We start from the raw sequence: 18,581 nt of genomic DNA, 5'->3' as shown, positions 1-18,581 counted from the left end.
TGGTTAACAGAATATCAGGACAATCAATAAAATATGTATCTTATTATCACAGAAACTGCTAACCATTCCTTTTTGGTGGAACTTAAGCTGGATTAAATGAACGACTTTCGTTTAATGTCGAGATGGAATTTTTCCCGACAAAATTAATAATTGACAGTGGGATGAAACTCGAAAGGCAATCAACTTTGCTTAAATACGATTCTCGAATATGACGTTGGCTTTCGCTTGAATGTTTACCGAAATAATTATACGAAAATATTTTCGTGTTCGTATTTCTACATTTTTGTCACGTATTCATTTGATTTTCAATGCGCTAGTTAAAACTCTGTACATTTCAATAGCTTTTGTTTTTAAAAACATTCACAAGTATTAAATAAAAATAATGTTTAAAACTTGGAATAAATTATTTAAATTTATAACTTTCGTAACAATTGACGACTAAAATTATTTGACTAGCTAACTAGTTTTATTTTACAAAATCCATTTCATTCTAATAGGTATACTTACTAAAAGTTATGAAGCAATTTAATTTTTGAAGTAACTTCATGAATAATTTATTTTTTGTTTGTCACTTCTTATTATACTTCTTAAATCATGGAATACCAACGAATAAACCTTAGGTAAGTCAAATATCGATGTCAATGTGTATTTAAGGCAAATAACAAAACGTGGCTAACTATTATGACTATATTTTAACAAATAAATATTATGAATTTCCTGGCTTAACAATGACCAAAACAACAAGAAAATATAAAATGAAAAATATTTAGGTACGGAGTTGGTTAACGTCGAATTAAATATTTCTGTAGACGTTTAATTAGGAAACACTTCGCAATTTTAATGATAGCCGTGAAGCCATTCGTACGCCACTGTAATTGGAAGGTACTTAAGAAATAAAGAATGTACAAACTGCAAAGGTTACAGCGCAGTTGCTTCTTCCGATTTCGAGGTTATTTTTCGAACCAATGAATTATTGTTCAGTTATTTATATTATTCTGTTAGGGTACATAAAATGATCGCATTTATAGGCATTTTTTTCAAGGTCTTCTATCTATCAACTTTTAAGAAATTACACAAATAAATGTAAACATTCTACTAGAAATTACAACTAGATTGTATTTCAAACCTCATCTTAGAGCAGTTCTAATTACGTAAACTCCTTTAAATGTTGTTAAAAGTAAATTAAAAAGGCGTCGTAATTTAAGCTGACATCACCTGGTTTTAAGATGCGGTCGTAGATCCCTCGCCTTCCACCGTGTTCTAAATCCTGCAGAAGTGCAATCGAGGCGCGACAATCACTTGGTCTCACTTCCACAATTTCAATAGTCTTTAATAGGTGGTAATAACCCTCCAGTTCTGATCTTTATTAAGATAGATTCCCTTGTTTTAAAAAATGAGGGTACTTACTAACGTTTCTCCTCTCTCGTGATAATGATAGTGTGTGTGTGTGTGCACTAGTAACGCTCAAAGACTCAATGTCCGATACTCGGCTTAACCTAGTTGGAAGTCCTCGAATTAGAAGGACTACAAGCCGTAATGTAATGGGATTTATTAGGATTTCACTAGATAGAAGACACATTAATCAAAATAGCAACATGAATATATATAGTCGGTAAAAATGATCTGAAAGAAAAGCAGTTGATTGGATAACTTCATAAACGAACGGGTATTTTTAAATGATGGAAATTCTCGCTTTTTCTCTGGGGTAAAGCGAGGACAAGCGGTAAATGTTAGTACTATAAAAGAGGTCCTACTACCACGAAAGAGATGCCACTCTATGCCCCGTAGAGCAGCGTCCCTTTTCCAAAAATTAAACAGTCGGTAGGTCCCCAGTTACCGCGGTATAGGTAAATAGAGTATGCATGAGTCATGAAAAGGCAAAAATGTTTTATTTAACCGTTTTTTATTTAATTTGTTTCAGGTCATGGAGACGAAGAACATGATCTACATAGTTTCTGAGTATGCAAGTAAAGGAGAAATATTTGGTAAGTACTGTTAATTGTTTTTGCTAAACATAAATAAGTGGATAAACAGTTACATTAGTTTGATAACATGTACACTATTTACACACACTAAGTCCTTACACAACCGTATTTGGTATAATGACGAAAACGGCTTCACTAATTAGTTTGTTTCAGCATATCTATTTCTTTTGTTTATTATGGATTTAATTTTCTGACAGTATAACAATATTGTATGAAATTTTCCGAAAACCTACATAGGTTGTGGATGGAAACCTCCTTGTTGGAAAAGGATGTGCATTAAACATTTAATATGATAAAATTTTATGTAGACGCTACAAAAAGTATAACGTAGTAAATAACCTCGAAATCGATTAAGGGCGTTCGTTTCGTAAGTTCGTGGCCGCTTTGTCTATGACGTAAGCACGCTTGGTGTGACGTCACTGGGTAGGGTGTCGCTGACGGGTTGGGGAGGGGGGAGTGGGAAGCAATTTCGCGCACAGCTGACTACGTCGGTACGTCCCCCGAAAACTGCGATCTCCCAGCTTCGGATCCCGGTCCTTTTGCATGAATTCCATTATACGAAACTCATTGGAAATTATGATTCATACTGAAAGAGTTTATGTTAAAAGAGTGATTTAGATTTCAAATTAGCTGCGGTTTCGTGAACATTGTCGATGTAAATTTATTTTTTTGTACTGAACTTACTCACCTAGTAACTATATAACTACTCCCTATTTGTTATTTAAATGTTAGAGAGTTAATTACAAAACAACATTATTACGTTTCAGTAAAATATAGTACTTTGGACAAGACGATTAGTCAGTCGGTTCTAAATTAATTTGAGGAAATACTCGAATGAAACAGTACATAGAAGGACATCTGTAAAACGATTACTACTATTGTAATATTCTTCAATTTCTCTTCTTTCTCATAACATAAAGCTTATAGGGTTTTTATTATTTGCCGTCCTTTGTCAGCTTGTCTTTCTATACCATTGTCTGTTCTTCCATTCATATTTCCTGACATCCTGTTAGCTGTAATAATTGAATCAGCTCAGCTGAAACAGTTGACGATAGCATTAATTAGAAACGAAGGCTAGGCTTACGAAGCAGTAAATTGTTGTTATTAATACGCAAAAATAAATATAGTCTGATGATCAGATTCGCTAAACTTAAGCCTTTAAACATTTACTAAGAGGATTTCTGTGGTTTACCTGCTGCGGGAGAGGAATTTTAAAACATTTTAGAAATAAAAATGGGATTTTTTGAAAGCTTTATCAAACGACTGTTTTTGTTTTTGTTTTATATAGATAGCGGATAGAGCGGATAGCCGCCGGTGATAGGAAAAATGGCGACCAAATAATTGCAATCAAAATATCGTATTTTAACGCTGATTCTGATGTATCTACCGAGGCTTTCAGTGAAATGGCGAAACAGCCTATTTAAACCAAATTGTATTATTCCCAAAAATCAGTTCTGAGACTGTTTCGGAACCTTTAACACTAGTCTGCAATATTTTCAATCTAAAAGTTCCACATGTAAAGAGCAAAAAGTTATAAAACAAATGCATATCAACGTCAAAACACGTTGTTTAACTTCAACACCTGCGTCAGGTGGTTCATTTCGAGACAGATGAATATACAATTCCTGTTTCGTACCTTTTATTATTAAATACTCGGCTCCAGTTTGGTGTGACGTAACAGCCATGTCACCTGCGTCCATCTCCTCCCTAAGGATTATAAATGTAGCTAGCTTTTGAAATACTTTTTTAACTGAATAAGAGTATGATGTAAGTGATGTAAGCATGACTATTCTTTTGAAAATAATGGTTTTATTTTATTACATTTTTAAACAAGGCCATCAATTTATAGGTAATCGTACTTTTTAAAATATTTTAGCTTTATTTGCTCTTAGTTATAGAATTGAATATAAAAATATTTAGAGCAACAGCAAAAGTTAATTGTACTTTGTGAAATTAATTTTCTCTCACGCAAACCAGGCTTGCGGAAAAACTATGAATACATTTAATTTTAATAACTGTGCCTCTATTGTTTTATCTTTTCCAGAAGAATAGCTTTTATTCTAATTCTTTTTGCGAGGTCAACGAATTGAAAGTCACCTAACACACGTAGCGCTACATTTCTAGAGCCCAATATAGAGTACGATATTTTTCTATGTAATGTCCTTTAAGCTTAACTAAAACACTGTCCTGGGATTCAGTTTTCGAGGTCCACAGATGCTCTTACTACCCGGCCCGTTTTGAGTGGGTGATAAACTCTGACCCACTTTAATAATAAAGTCAACCGGGTTCCCTGTAGTCTCTACATCCCGATACCCACGTTATTGTGTCAAAGAAATACCTAATAACCTTATCGTTATTACGTAAATATTCCATACGTAGGCATGTTGTAGAATTAAATATATTTGTATGGAAAATTATCGTTGATTGAGAGTTATTTTATTCTTGGAACGGAATAGCTATTTTTGTAGAGTTTGGTCACGTTTTCTTTTTAGATGACTTAAAGGTTAAATACGTCTGAGACTTGTAGGAGTTCAGTGTTCTTCAAATACAATGCCTAATTAGGAAAAGTTTAAATGGCTTGTTATCAACTTTGGAATCAAATTAAAAACATTATAATCTAAATACCGTCACTTTGTTTTGCATTACCTTTTGAACTCTACATGCATAAAACTTTGTGTAATAAAAATACAAAGATCTGCGTAATAAAATAACTACGTAGTATTCAATATGTTTTAGATAAGCAATCATAAATTACTGTTTTCTTTATTATTTATTGATATTACATGCAAAGTAGGTATCTTAGCAATCAGTACAATCAATTTGTGACGTATTTGCAACAGCGACAGCAAAAGAATATAATCGGAAAATTTATTTACCATCGTTCCTACGAATATACCTTACAATGCATAAGTCTTGAGGTACTTTAATAGGTAGGTAAGTTTGTAAATAGATGCGTCATTCTACTTTGAAATCTATAGTCTGCAAATGAAATAAGTACACAAAGCCATCTATGACATCGTATGACGAATCGTCATCATACAAATCCCCGGTTTTACTTATCGTTAAGATAAATGACATGTACTTAGTTGTATCTATCTATTATGAATAGGTACACTTAGTATCTATATCTAAGTACATTATTACTTAAATATATCGTTCTGTTTGTGTGGTCCATAGATTAAAAACAAGTTTGTTTATCGGGCTATGGTACAAAGTTAAATGAAAACGACTTTCTTTTTTTGAAGTTATCCAAAATAGATTTGAGGGAATTTATCTCGGATTAACTCTGAGAAACCGAGAAAAAGAAGAGACTTCTGTATCTCCTGAAACAGTGGATCCTACCAATAAACCGTTTATTGGGTCTAAGCATTGCATTACCATTGCCAACCGCTAAACAAGATTTAGGCCTGTTTCCCCAAATAAGTAGGCAGTCGGTAGTCGGTACCTGTAACAAGATTTCCCCGAGGCGTTAACTACCCTACCATGATATTAGTAACCCAATTAGCAAGATATATCGTAATATCCATGTTTATTGGAAATACTTGTGGATTATTCCAGGACTCCTTAAAATTCATTCCTCATTTCTTGATTTTTTGTTGAAAGTAATGGACCGGCTTGGTTAAATCTCTATTACGATCTAATATTAATGAAAGGCAAACGGACGCATAATGTACTTTGCTTGAAAGCATGAAGACACAGTGTAGCCCCTGACTGGTCACCGGTCATCGGCCTACCGATCGATTCTTGGCCGTTTCTTGACCGATCATTAAGTACTGCGAGCTCCTTTTGTTTTTATTTCTTTATCAATATGAGTTGCTGTTTGTTAGTTTCGCTAAATCTCGACGACAACTTGGCCAATTTGAGCGACTTTCACCGAGAAACATTATTGGAAGTCTAAGAAAAGTTTATGCAGTCAGAAAGGAAAAGCTAGTTTTTTTAATTAATTCTCTTCTTTTCAGATTACATCGCGAGATACGGTCGAATGGCTGAGCAAGCAGCTCGCCGCAAGTTCTGGCAGATCCTTTCCGCCGTGGAGTACTGTCATGAAAGGCGTATTGTTCACAGAGATCTCAAGGTACGTGAGAGACATTTCATATAGCGCTCCTCTATGTAACCAGTACAGTGGCCTGTATACACGTTTTCCTGAATAAGTTAACTGGGTTACATTTGGGTTATAAGTTCTGTACGCAAATAAATTTGTAATATGAAAATTGTAGAGTCGTATTTACTGGTTAAAGGTTTTTCCTCCTGAATCCCATAATATAAGAAATAAAATCTGTTGAGGTAAGCTATCTATTCATAAACATTTACCCAACGTTTCCATATATATCCATAGTGCTAATATAAGCACAAGGGGAGCGATCACTCAAATGTAAAACACACCGTAAATAGCTAGGTGTAACTTTCATTAACATCTATAAATTACACAGAGAAGGTAATTTATTACGGGGCAAGTTAAGTGCAAAGCCTTGAAACACTAACCCATTTAGATACACCCAGTATTTATGATGTAGACGCAGGGAATATGTTCATAAAAAATATAATTACAAGTAACTTAAGCCGAGTTGGTACCAGCGTCATTTTAATTACATAAGGGGCTTAGCCCCTAAGATTCCAAGCTCCAGTTTATACGATAGTTAGAGTACAACTGTTGGATTAAATTCCCGAGGTCCAAAAGTTACATCGATCCGCTAGCTTGAACATGAAACTGTGAGCTTAACTGAAATAACAGTTTGGTTGAGGATTTTGCATAGGTAAATCTATTCCAAACTTGGGTTAGTCGAATTTTGTGAGCATACGCTTTTAGTGGAATTTAGTGGATTTCTACTTTAGGAATACATTGTCCTGTCAACCCACTAACTTCATAAGCGCAAAAACAATTGAATTTCTGTGTTCAATTTATGCAAATCATTGATTCTGATTGTATTGGCATTCTGATTGACTTCGAGTCTGATTATTCTTTTGTTTCTTCTCCCCTTTATTTTTTGGTTTCGGGTTCAATTTCCTGTGTTATTACCGATAAAATGAATGTTCCCTCGTTAGAATGCCGACACGTGGTTCAGGTTCGTTCGCTCACATTGTTCGAGAGTTTCTAAAGTAGGGCAATGTTAAAAGCTTCCATGTTAATTTAACTGTTTGTCGCGGTTGTATTAAATTAATTTCGAGTTTTGTAGAGCTGTGTAGAGTTCTAAGCGTTTGTTGAACTTTAGCGACCAAACGGTGTTCGTTTTCACTCCAAAAGGATTTCTGAAAAAGCTGTATGAAAGCTTTAGGTAGGTACACTTTACCGTTAAAATTAAAGTGATTTTCTTATCCACTATACAAATTGAAAATATTCAGATCTAAGTGAGTCATAGGTTTTATGATTGATTACATTTAATTTTCTCATACAAATCCGCCATAAAGCTAAACTGTATTATTAGCACTTCATATGGCTTCGGTATTTGCGGCTCGAGAATAGCATGGCGTTACGCGAGTGCCGACTAAGTTATTTCATCTTCCATTAATAACGACTTATAAAATAATTTTATAGGCCATCTAGGTACCTACAGATGGCAGTTAGAGTAAAGTTTTAACGATAACGGCGACCTAGAATTTCACGTCTCATGTACTAAAGTAAAAAGCTTTTCCTCGCAGGCGGAGAACTTACTACTGGACGCGAATATGAATATCAAGATCGCAGACTTTGGGTTCAGCAACTATTACGCGACTGGGGAACTGCTCGCGACGTGGTGTGGGTCTCCACCCTACGCCGCCCCAGAAGTCTTCGAAGGCAAGAGATACACAGGCCCAGAAATAGACATATGGGTACGTACATATCGATTGACAAAATGATTGATGCACTTCAAATCTATTTTAATAGACTCATTTGTTTTTCATAACTGCTCAGACGTAATTCAGCGTCTGCTTTCGTCACTACCAACGCATTTCAGAATCTAGAAATAAATATATTTCACGCTTCAGAACGTCATACATGTAATCCGATTTTATTATTTACGACAGGAATTATCATAAAAATAACTGGAATTTCTTCATAAATATTAATAAAGTATTTTTCAAGTTAAATTTGTGGTTCGATGTTATTTACATCAGGGCTGTGGAAATATGTATGTGTTGGTTTCCACGTTCCGTAGAAGTCATAGGTGTAAAAGTAAATAGCGTATGTATATATAGGCAGTCTCGTCTCTCGAGTTTCGTTGCTAATGATAATGTAATTTGCAGAGTCTCGGCGTGGTGTTATATGTGCTCGTATGCGGGGCTCTGCCATTCGACGGCTCCACTCTTCAGTCGTTACGGGACCGAGTCCTCTCCGGCAGATTTAGGATACCGTATTTTATGAGCGAAGGTAAGCGTTTACAACCTTATTAACCTCTCAATTTCGACTTATCAAAATATACCACACCGGTTATTATGTATGTACGGAATAGAACGTACGAAGAAGAATTTTGTTTGTTTGAATTTTAGCTATACAAACTCCGATTCTAGTTACGTATTCTCAATGCATGAGAATTGGAAAATTAATAATGTGACTGGTCATCGCATTGTTATGTTAAACAGTGTAATTGAAATGCGTAACATTAAAACAACGAAACTGATACTGAAAAGAAAAGACAATTAAGTATGTTTTTAAAAGTCAAAAGTCTCGTTAATAACTTGATAAAGGCAGTTATTAGTTCTGTTCTCCGACAGTCAAGCTTTTCACGGCCAGTGAATGATTAAGTAAAAGTTCTAAATCAAAAGTTTCTAATTAAACAATAATAAAGCTGCTCAATCTCTTATCGAAAACAGTGTTATATCTCTAAAGCCATTTAGACACCCGACGATGCTTCTAAGAACCTTAATTGGAAAGAAAATTGGTGAAGTTACTGGAAACGTGTCAGTAAGTCTGAGCCCTACTTAATCTGCCTGTAACACTTACAAACTTGCTCATACAGAAACTGTTTTCTTTTCAAACTCGACGCGAGGAGTGACATTGTTAGTTGCATGTATACCTTTTTGAGCAAATGAGTTTTCGTCTACATAGCCCTTTAATAGTAAAGTAATATTGCTAGTCTGCGAAGGTATTCTAAATGAGAGTCACGTGCTTTGAAATTTAGGCGAAATTTCTCACGAAGAAGCATTTAGATGAAATCATCATGATTAGCAGGTACAACTCACAATTTGCGTCATTCGATTTTTTACAGTTCAGTACATACATAGTCCGTTTACAGTTTGGGGACGATAATCGGACAATGCGGTGACGTACTATTTCTAGCCTTGAACGTTGTTTAGCGAAAAAAAAACGATGTTAAGGTTCACTGGCTAATCATAGCAATTGAAACTTGCCTAACGTTATACGGTGATGCGGTCCACAAACGTGACAGCGGCAGATCCAGTTAAAAATAAACGCAGTTTTTAAATATAGTTCGAGAAAAAGAAAATATAAATAACAATAAAACAAAGAACTGAGAAAGTTTTTCCTTAAATAGCTTGAGTTTTTCAAAAGAAACCTTCAAATGAATTACGTTAACAATCTCAGTGTTCTATTTATAATATAAAATGGAATCCCGAATCGAAAATAGTACTGCAGTAGTTTAGTTTATCATTTTCCCTGAAACCCTGAAGCGAGTGGAACGTGTTACATACGTTGGGAATATAAAATGAGTACAGTTTGGTGCAGCCTTCATACCTTTATGCGGAATAATTTCTAATTAGTCACATTAAATTAAACATTGCTCTAGGCTGGAAACTATTGTGAACGTGGAAGATAAAAAATAATGAAATCGATAAGCGACCGTCCGCTTGCGTCATCGGCACGTTCAATCATGCATCCCGTGGACCGACCGCGAATACGGACCAATAAATTATGAATGCTTCTACACGTATTCTTGTGGAAATAACTTGAATTGGCCCAGCTTATCTTTATTTACAGTTTTGCTGAAACAATATTAGTGCCAACCCAGTTTCGAAACGATGCATATCAAAATCTTTGTGCTTGTGAAATTCAAGTAACCATTGATCCTTGACGGTTCGAATCATTGCTTTTGTCTGTACTCAAATTTTCAATTTTCCAGTACCAAATTCAATTCTAAATGCCAGAAATAAATTTACGCCGTAAAATTTAATTCAGATTCGATTACCGATGTTCGTTAGATTTCTATTATGTTAACCGAATCAATCGTGTGAATTATACTGATAAGAAAGCAAAAACAGCTTCTGAAGGCGAAACACGTACTTATCGATTTATAATCATAGCAAGGTTCTCGATTTTCACAAAAGGTTTTAAGATTTACAGTAGTAGATGTTTTTTTTTTAATTCAATACGAGAAAATACCTCGAACCATGATAAAATAAAACTTTTTAATGCTTTGAGTATAATTCCATTGTAAACGCAATTTGAGTAAGTATTTTCTTTTCGCTATCGATAAAAGTTAGATATTATTTATCTATATCGACACGAATACCCTTGTCATGTAATCGTCTTATCATTAAGACTAGGTCATTCGTTACGTATTCAGGTACATATTTTTAACTGTTGCTAATGATAAACTAACAAAGGATGATAATAAGTTTGACGTAAATTAGATAAGAGATAATTGGATTAAAAAACTTCGAGTAAGTCTAATAAGCTGTTTAAAAGTTTTAATTCGACAGTCGATTGTTTTACGGTTCGTGCGCTTAAAGTCCTTATAGCTATCAGATGTTTTGTAACCTCAGATTGTCTAGATGGCGAATCAAAGTCACCCCTGATAATGTGCTCGCTCTAAAAGGGCAACGTCTCTTGTACATACATTTTTGTTAACTCAATGAGCACCTTGACGCCTCTGACGGTTGCGATCCAGAAATAATGGCTGCTCTGACGTTAGCTATGGTACGTCGATACATTTCTCACAGAGGGTTTGACGCAAGATATGTTAATGATTTCACATGTACTCACTCCTTATATAAATTACATGCTAAAATTCTTTCATAGTTTACTTTATCTAATTTTGTAACGTGTAAAAATAACTGCGAGTTCTGTTAATAGATAAATGTATTTGGCGTCAGAGTTATTTCGATTATTTTTGCTTATTAACTAGTTTTAAGGGTGAAGGACTTCTTTGACCTTTTCGATACAAGTCCTTAGCAAGTCACCTATAAAATTGTATTTCGATCTCCAAGTGCAAATCTATACAATTATACATGGTCCTAACTAGCCCATGCTACGGTTCGCTAGATACTGTTATTTTATTAAAGAGATCACCGTCCTTTGCGGGTCTGATCTTGTTCAGGTAATACTAGCTGTAGGATATTACGTGACCTGGGTACGATTGTTAATAGAAACGTTAGGCCTTCTAAGGCGGAGGGCAAATGCAGAAATATGTAGGCTGAATTAAATCTATTGTTTATAACGTCTCACGTTCCAAACGTTATTTAGATTTCTATTGCCTCTTTCGAAAAATATATAAAAGTATAGATTTCTAAATAGGAATGTTCCAGTTTAGAAAAGTAAGAGATAAAATAATTGGTCATCGTAGCGTAAAGTTAGTCATCCATAAATTTTTAATCAGTTCGCTACACAGAGTGCTTTCAGTGGCCGAGTGCTGTTTCAAACGTCCTCTAGACCGCTGTATTCAGTCGGCTGTGTCCCTTATTACGGGCGTTTTATGCCCCTCGCCCACGAAGCACCTTGTCTGCGTCCTCATCATGAGCAGTGCTTGTAACTTCGCCGCCGGGGACGAACGTGCCAGTTGCAACAAATTAAAAAAGACTTGCCCATTCGCTCGCTATAGAGCTAACGAACGAATTGTTTCCTTTTTTAAAGAACGAAGATTGAGGTCGTATGTACGATGTTCAGCTTTCGCTTCAATACATGCATCATTTTTAACTTGTAAAATATAATGTTTCACAATGACCCTACTTTTAAAAGTTTTGTTCCAAAAAACGGAACGTTATTTGGGTAACGAGCAAGGCTATTGTATGAATTATTCAGACTCGTAATAGGAAGTTCGTTTCGTGGAAAATTTTGTCTTGTCTTCGGAACTTTACGAGTATCGGTAATTTAAGGGATCTCTTGTTGAATTAAGTAGAAAACTAAAAGTTGTGTCAACTTAATTTTGAACTCGTTTATTTGATTGTTTAAAGGTTTTACTTGTGAACTATTTTGAAGAACAGATTATCTTATGATTTTTCAAAATTCCAAGCATCACACACGAACACGTGATTCGATTTGAATTGAACGCAAAACGAACGGTTTACGAATTTACGATGTTTCAAATAGATCTCAACTATTCTCAACTTGCTCTCTGTCAAAACATAAGTTTGGATGCCGTGTAAACTCTACGTCAGTCAACCCACCTAAATACATTATTAAAAGTGGTTTCTGTATTACGATAAAGTAATAAAAGACATTTAATATCACATTCCGGATATCACAAGCGCATTTGGCTAGCGTTTCACACGCAACTAACTGGCAGTAAGCAGTAATGTCTCACTTTTTACAAAACAAAAGGCATTGCGTGTTGGCATTAACGCCTCTAACTATATAGGTATATTTGAGGTGCGTATAATTTACTTTTTCCCTACATGCTCATACACGTTGACGATTTCCTTTCTGTTGCGAAATTAATTGCTAACTTCGCATGTTGCTGTTTCGTATTAACCTACTGCGTTCATTGTATTGTGCACACTAAGATGGCGGATGAAGATTATAGAAATAATTGCCAAACATGTGATTATTGTGAATAATGACGTGGAAAGACAACCTCGACACCTATTTGGCATATGCTAAGAGTAACATAAGACGACTCAAAAAATTGTAACATTAAATGCGATCTAAAAGATGAATTTTATACCAAATTAAAATGAAACGTGTCTGAATAAAAAAATACAAAGGGTGACCTCTCTGAAATGTACATTTAAATAATTCGCAAAAGTAAAACAAGACATGTTTAACTTGAAAGGGCACATCAAAAAACGAACCGCCACTGAAATAGGCGGCTCAAATTAAACGAGTTTCTGTCACCGTGCCACGTCGCCGTAATTAAGGACATTTTGAAAAATGTATTTTCTTTCAGAGGAGATCACGTTCACTCTGACGTCATAGGCGCGGGTCATCGAAATTTCAACGTTCCGTGTAAAAAATACGGGAAAATATTCAAGACTCTGTTTTTAAATTACGAGTGCAAAAATAAAACGTCGAAATGGCAATAATCATTTATTATTTAACAGCAAACATTATTGTAGAGACAGCTGTTGTGACAGTGTGTAGTTCATTAATATTAACAAGAGGTTGTCTATTATAATTTTTGCATGTAATGAACAATGAACATGTGCTTATGTGTAGGTATGCCTATGTAATGATTGGAGATTTTGTTCCGGATATATAAATATAAATATCCTTTAGGTAATCTGTGCTTGTTTAAATTAAATAGTGTGGCCAGGTTTTAAGCCTAACAAAAGTACTGTTTAAGTCATATTTTATTATCAAAGTAAATAATTTTCTTTATCAATAAAATCAATATAACCTTCAAACTTAGAAAAGAACAAAAATATTACGAGACGTAACACAATGAATACAAAATAGAGTAAGAACGCGCAGCGTCTGAAATACAGTAATTGTTTGGCGCATAGATGTCTGAAAGCTGAAGCGCTCATTGAATGTTATTGTAGTGAGCAACATCGTTGGATGTACGTCAACTGGCTTATGGTTATGTTTACATATGCTTTATGGCTTGTAAAATAATTGGCGGCATTAGCGGCGGGCCAATGCCAGCGGAGCGGCGGCGGCGGGCGCGGGCCGGTGACGCGGTGACGCTCATCGTAAAACCGCACAAGTTCATGGGGCAGGCGACTGCCGGCGCCCACCCGACTTTCCACCGTTTCATTAAATAACACATTTTTCACCCGATTGCGTCAATGGTCAAGCCAAGCACGCGATATTTGCGTCCGAGCGATTATTAATAGAATCGCCTGGCAAAAAGTCGACCACTCATCGACTTTATTTTAGAAAGCACTGAAGGAAGGTAAATAAAATAGTATCTGCTGAATTACTCTTAGCGTGGTGTGTTTTGTTAACGCGATTTTGGACGCACGCACGCTATTTTGAGCCCGCAAGTGCGATTAAACGAATATTTATAATCGTATTCGTCACTCGAATCGAAACTATGTTGTGTTAATCCTAAGTAAAGAGGGAGTACTGCGAATGATATATTTACTTAAGATTATTTTCGGTATCAGATTTATTTATTTCCCGACGAACGTCATTCTCTTTCGGCATGTGAAAGCAATTATTTATATTTTCGGTAAAATGACGCATGACCTGAATGTTTTGGAAAGGACGACATTTTCTAAATAGGTATGACTATTATTTATTATCGTCTTAGTGACCTCCACAAATACTTGTGGAATAACTTTACAAAGTTGTTGTAAACGTATACAAGATACTTGTCAATAATGTAGAGGCTAACTCACATATCGCAGACTATTGTCTATTCTTCGTGAATAAGTAGGTATGTTTAATGATTACGACCATGGAAATATGATTCACCAAACAGTTTACATGTAGGTTGAGAATCCATCACTCAAAATATGATGAAATCACTCGAGAAACGATACCAGACGTCATGGTATATTACCGATACTCGCTTATTTCATTTCAGGCTTTCAGTTGTTTTGATATTACACTAAGGAAAAGTACGCAGTTATTGTTAGAATTTCGTTAATTTGAAGCCTCTTTGTACATATTTCAGGTTAGGTTCACAATATTTTTCCTTAATTTATTAATCTTGACACAGTGTCCAAAAAAGCTTATTCTAATAATACTGTGTCATGAATTATAAAAGGTCATAATTTAATCCTTGTTAACGAAGAAGATGAGAGATGCCTTTGAGTAAAATCTTCAGTCAATTACTAAAGTCAAGATAGGCAGTTATTTAATTAGCAAATTTTCACGGCTCAGCTTATAAATGGATTGTTAAACAAGGGAGATTTTAGAACAAAATTACGTGTACTTAGTAAAATTTTGGATAAAAGGTGCAATATTCGGGGTTCATCGCCATCTTAAAAGAAGTCTTGTAGTTGTAAAAGCGTGACAGCGCACTACACATAGAGTTTAGTCTCTCTCTCTCTCTCAACTAAAACAGTCTTCTATTACCTTCTGGTGGTATGCCCCAGGTGATATAAAGATAGCTCAGCATACTCAGACGGTAAATGACATCGGGATGCGTAATGCGTTAGACTTAGAGCGATTGTTGTTTGTGTTGACAGACCTAGGACCATTATAGTGGACCTAAGTGTATAATGGTTAATCGCCATCAATGTGTGATGATCTCAAGAGACGATTCTGATTGAGAATTAAGTGGGGTAGCTTTGGTATCTAGAATGGGAACAGCCGTTTTTTAATGTTAACAAGCAAGGTGCAATTTGCATGCATTCAGAATGAACGATCATAAATAATCAGTTTGTTTTTAAAGACATCTCTTCGAGGTGACGTCGGTGGATTCAGTCAACATGCTTCTTGATTTTTTCAAATATCCTTCGTTTGGCTTTTTCTATTACGCCAATGCAATTTCGTCAACCCTATTTTTTTACGGTATAACTCAATAATTATATGTACAAAACATCTTGACTTTTCTAGCAAAACCTCTCGTTATATACTCCAAATGTTACGCAGTTGAATTTTCTGTATATTTAATGATTCGTTTGTCCTTCACAAACCTCATGTAATTCAAATGTTATCTCACGAAATTTTCCTCCTGTGCCTCTGTATTCGTAAAAGTACAATTAGGTAGATATTTCTTCCGATACCTACTGCTTATAATGATCTGACACAATATACCAAATTAACGAGCTAAAAGAGTTTGGACAAAAAGTCAGAAAATAAACAATATAAGTGTTTAATTAAGAATTTCACAAAAACGTTATCCTATTCATGTCTATCTTGGATGTCTGACGTAAACGTACAAAAAGAGTGGCAATTGTATCTGAGCCGTAATAAAAACGAAAAAAGTGAGAAAATGATCAGTCATAGGTTTAATATTTAATATGATCCTGCGGTTGATGTCATTATACTTGTTGGGTATTCTTTTAATTTCTTGCAGCATTAGAAAAAAGACGTAACGTTAAACTTTGGCTCTGCTATTCTTTTCGAGGACGTTTAGAGGTCTAAGCATCACACTCATAATATAGTCTGACACGTTCACGAAGATCGCTTGGTAAAAGGATAGAACATAATATCGTTATCTGGCGTCTCCTGGCACGTTGACAATTACCTTAGTAGCTGATAGGTCGGTACTAATAAGCTGAGTACGTCGGTGTAAGGTTCGTACATTTTGCAACGGATGTGACCGTCATTTGGCGCAACGACCGTATTCTTTCGAGCTCGGGTACAGGGGTATGACGTCACACACGTTAGCAAGGCACTCGGCCTGTGACCTTTCGGTGTTTTCCGAGCACCTTGCCATGCTTAATACACAGTTTGTGACGTCAGTCGAGAGGATTAACTCGGGACTATGATTAGTCGTAGTTGTACGGTACCGCGGTACCTAAATATGTTATTTACTGACTAATGTCAGATGTTTAATTTAAATGTTAGGTATATTAAAACATTTGCTTTGATGTATGTTTGTATTAAGACTTAAACTTAGCATTGTTACAGCAAGTCTATTGAGTATTATAATACAGAACAATACATGCGATGTAATATAATATGCTTGCTAAAGTTTATGTAAATGCATATAATTGTTAAAACACATAAAATTAATAATGTATCAAAACAAACACGCGGTTTTGAAGGCGAGAGTTCGTAAACACAACTTAATACCTGTTTATGTATTCAAATCGGGTTAATCGTAGGTATTTTGTTATAATCACGCGACCCATTACGTCTCACCGTATTCTGATTGGATGTTATTCAGGTTAATGACCGTTGCAGATAAAAACTTGAACTCTACGGTACATACGTACGTAATTGAAAGACGGCCAAACATTCTGAACACATTGTTACTTCTTAACGTCAAATTAGCTAATTAGGTTGCGTCACCTGATCTATAAGACTAATATACCTTTTGAATATGCATGTTTGTGCCGCGCGTCAATTGTTAGATGGGAATCCTCTCGCAATAATGGATGCTAGACGTAACATAAAACAATGACCACATTGCGATAACGTCAAAGGTAATACATGCATTATCTTTTAACGTCAATTGATTGTAAATAATCACAGCATTGACGGGTGTTACTGGTCGCATTTAGATCACATTATAAGCGTGTGCCAAAATATGTTGCCTGATATGTTGAATTTAGTTATTCGGGTTTCATGTCAAGAAAATGTGACTGATAAGCTTACATCCAATATGTTTTATTCCATAGATGTCTAGCCACCTGACAATCACACTGTTTTTAGATGACCTTGTATGGTTTCCAATGATAAATTTAGACAGCGAAAAGCAGAAAGGGTAAAGATTCTTCCAGTCTTGTATTTATAAAAACAAATTAATTCCAGATTGCGAGTCACTGATCCGCAAAATGCTTGTATTGGAGCCGATGAAGAGGTACACGATAGAGCAGATTAAGAAGCACAGGTGGATGGCAGCGGAGCCGTACGTGGTGCCTTCAGTGACAGCCGACCCGGCCCGGAGCCCCGCGCATGCGCCCACGCACACCGAACCAAACGAACAAGTACTGAGGCTCATGCAAAGCCTAGGCATCGACCCTATTAAAACTAAAGAGGTAACTATTTTCCTCATCATAACGTTTATAATTAAGACTTCGACCATCGATTGGTTAGGATATTGATAGCTTTAGATCATTATGACGTAGGTAGTAAAGGTCAGGAAATATGGCAATCTTTTAATGCAATCAATTAACTATTGTTTAATGGGTTATGCTAAGTGGTGACTAATTGCATGTTCTGTATAAAACACCTTAATTGTTCTTTAAAGAAACAGAACTAATGTTGATGCTAATTGGTCTCCTATTACTATTTTCAGAGCCTCAGGTCCAATAGTTATGACCACCACGCAGCGATATACCTCTTGCTGTTGGAAAGGCTGAGAGCGCGAGCTGCTAGCGGCGCCACTGTCTCTAATGTCGAGGCCCGCACTCGGCCATCCCGGAGGCCCTCCTCTGTGGCCGACCAGGCTCTAGCCAAAGAGGCTCATGATGCCAGACGAGAACATCACAATAGGTAAATAATCATTTTCCCCAAAATATGCACCTTCTAATAAGCAGGGTAGGAACATATTTATAATGTCGTATGTCTTAATTGCAGATTACTTCATGCTGGCGATCCTCAATCGAGGGAGTACAATAGAGCCACACCGACAATATCCACTGCACCGGCGGATTCCTCGTCTGCCGAAACGCAGCGACTATTGTCCCTTGCGGCCGTCAACATGACCGAACAACGACTGCTCCAGCGAAACTCCGACCCCTCGGATACGCATCGGAGCTTCCTCGTTGGCAATCTTGACACTATCTCCAGAAGTCATGAATCAGAATCAACTAGGCTGCTCTCCATGAGAAACATCGATGTAACTCAGTCAAACCAAAGGTTAGGTGCTAAAGTAACTGATCCCCCTGTGCCAACTCACAGACTGCTTGCCTCGACGTACGAACAGCAACAGAATATATTGA

General features: G+C 36.0%; 1 protein-coding gene across 1 annotated transcript in view; it reads left to right on the top strand.

Moving 5' to 3' along the window:
• LOC113495843 (serine/threonine-protein kinase SIK2) overlaps nucleotides 1-18,581 on the top strand; it is a gene marked incomplete at its 3' end in the record, with an annotated part of 33,927 nt that extends 15,346 nt beyond the window's left edge. The window contains 7 exon segments of the mRNA XM_026874835.1: nucleotides 1,922-1,985; nucleotides 5,945-6,060; nucleotides 7,623-7,793; nucleotides 8,208-8,331; nucleotides 17,449-17,675; nucleotides 17,936-18,132; nucleotides 18,217-18,581. Coding sequence (XP_026730636.1) covers nucleotides 1,922-1,985; nucleotides 5,945-6,060; nucleotides 7,623-7,793; nucleotides 8,208-8,331; nucleotides 17,449-17,675; nucleotides 17,936-18,132; nucleotides 18,217-18,581 — 1,264 coding nt within the window.

This window comes from Trichoplusia ni, chromosome 7 (genome assembly GCF_003590095.1).
Source record: "Trichoplusia ni isolate ovarian cell line Hi5 chromosome 7, tn1, whole genome shotgun sequence".
Classification (NCBI taxonomy): domain Eukaryota; kingdom Metazoa; phylum Arthropoda; class Insecta; order Lepidoptera; family Noctuidae; genus Trichoplusia; species Trichoplusia ni.
This window is presented reverse-complemented; position numbering and strand designations above follow the sequence as displayed.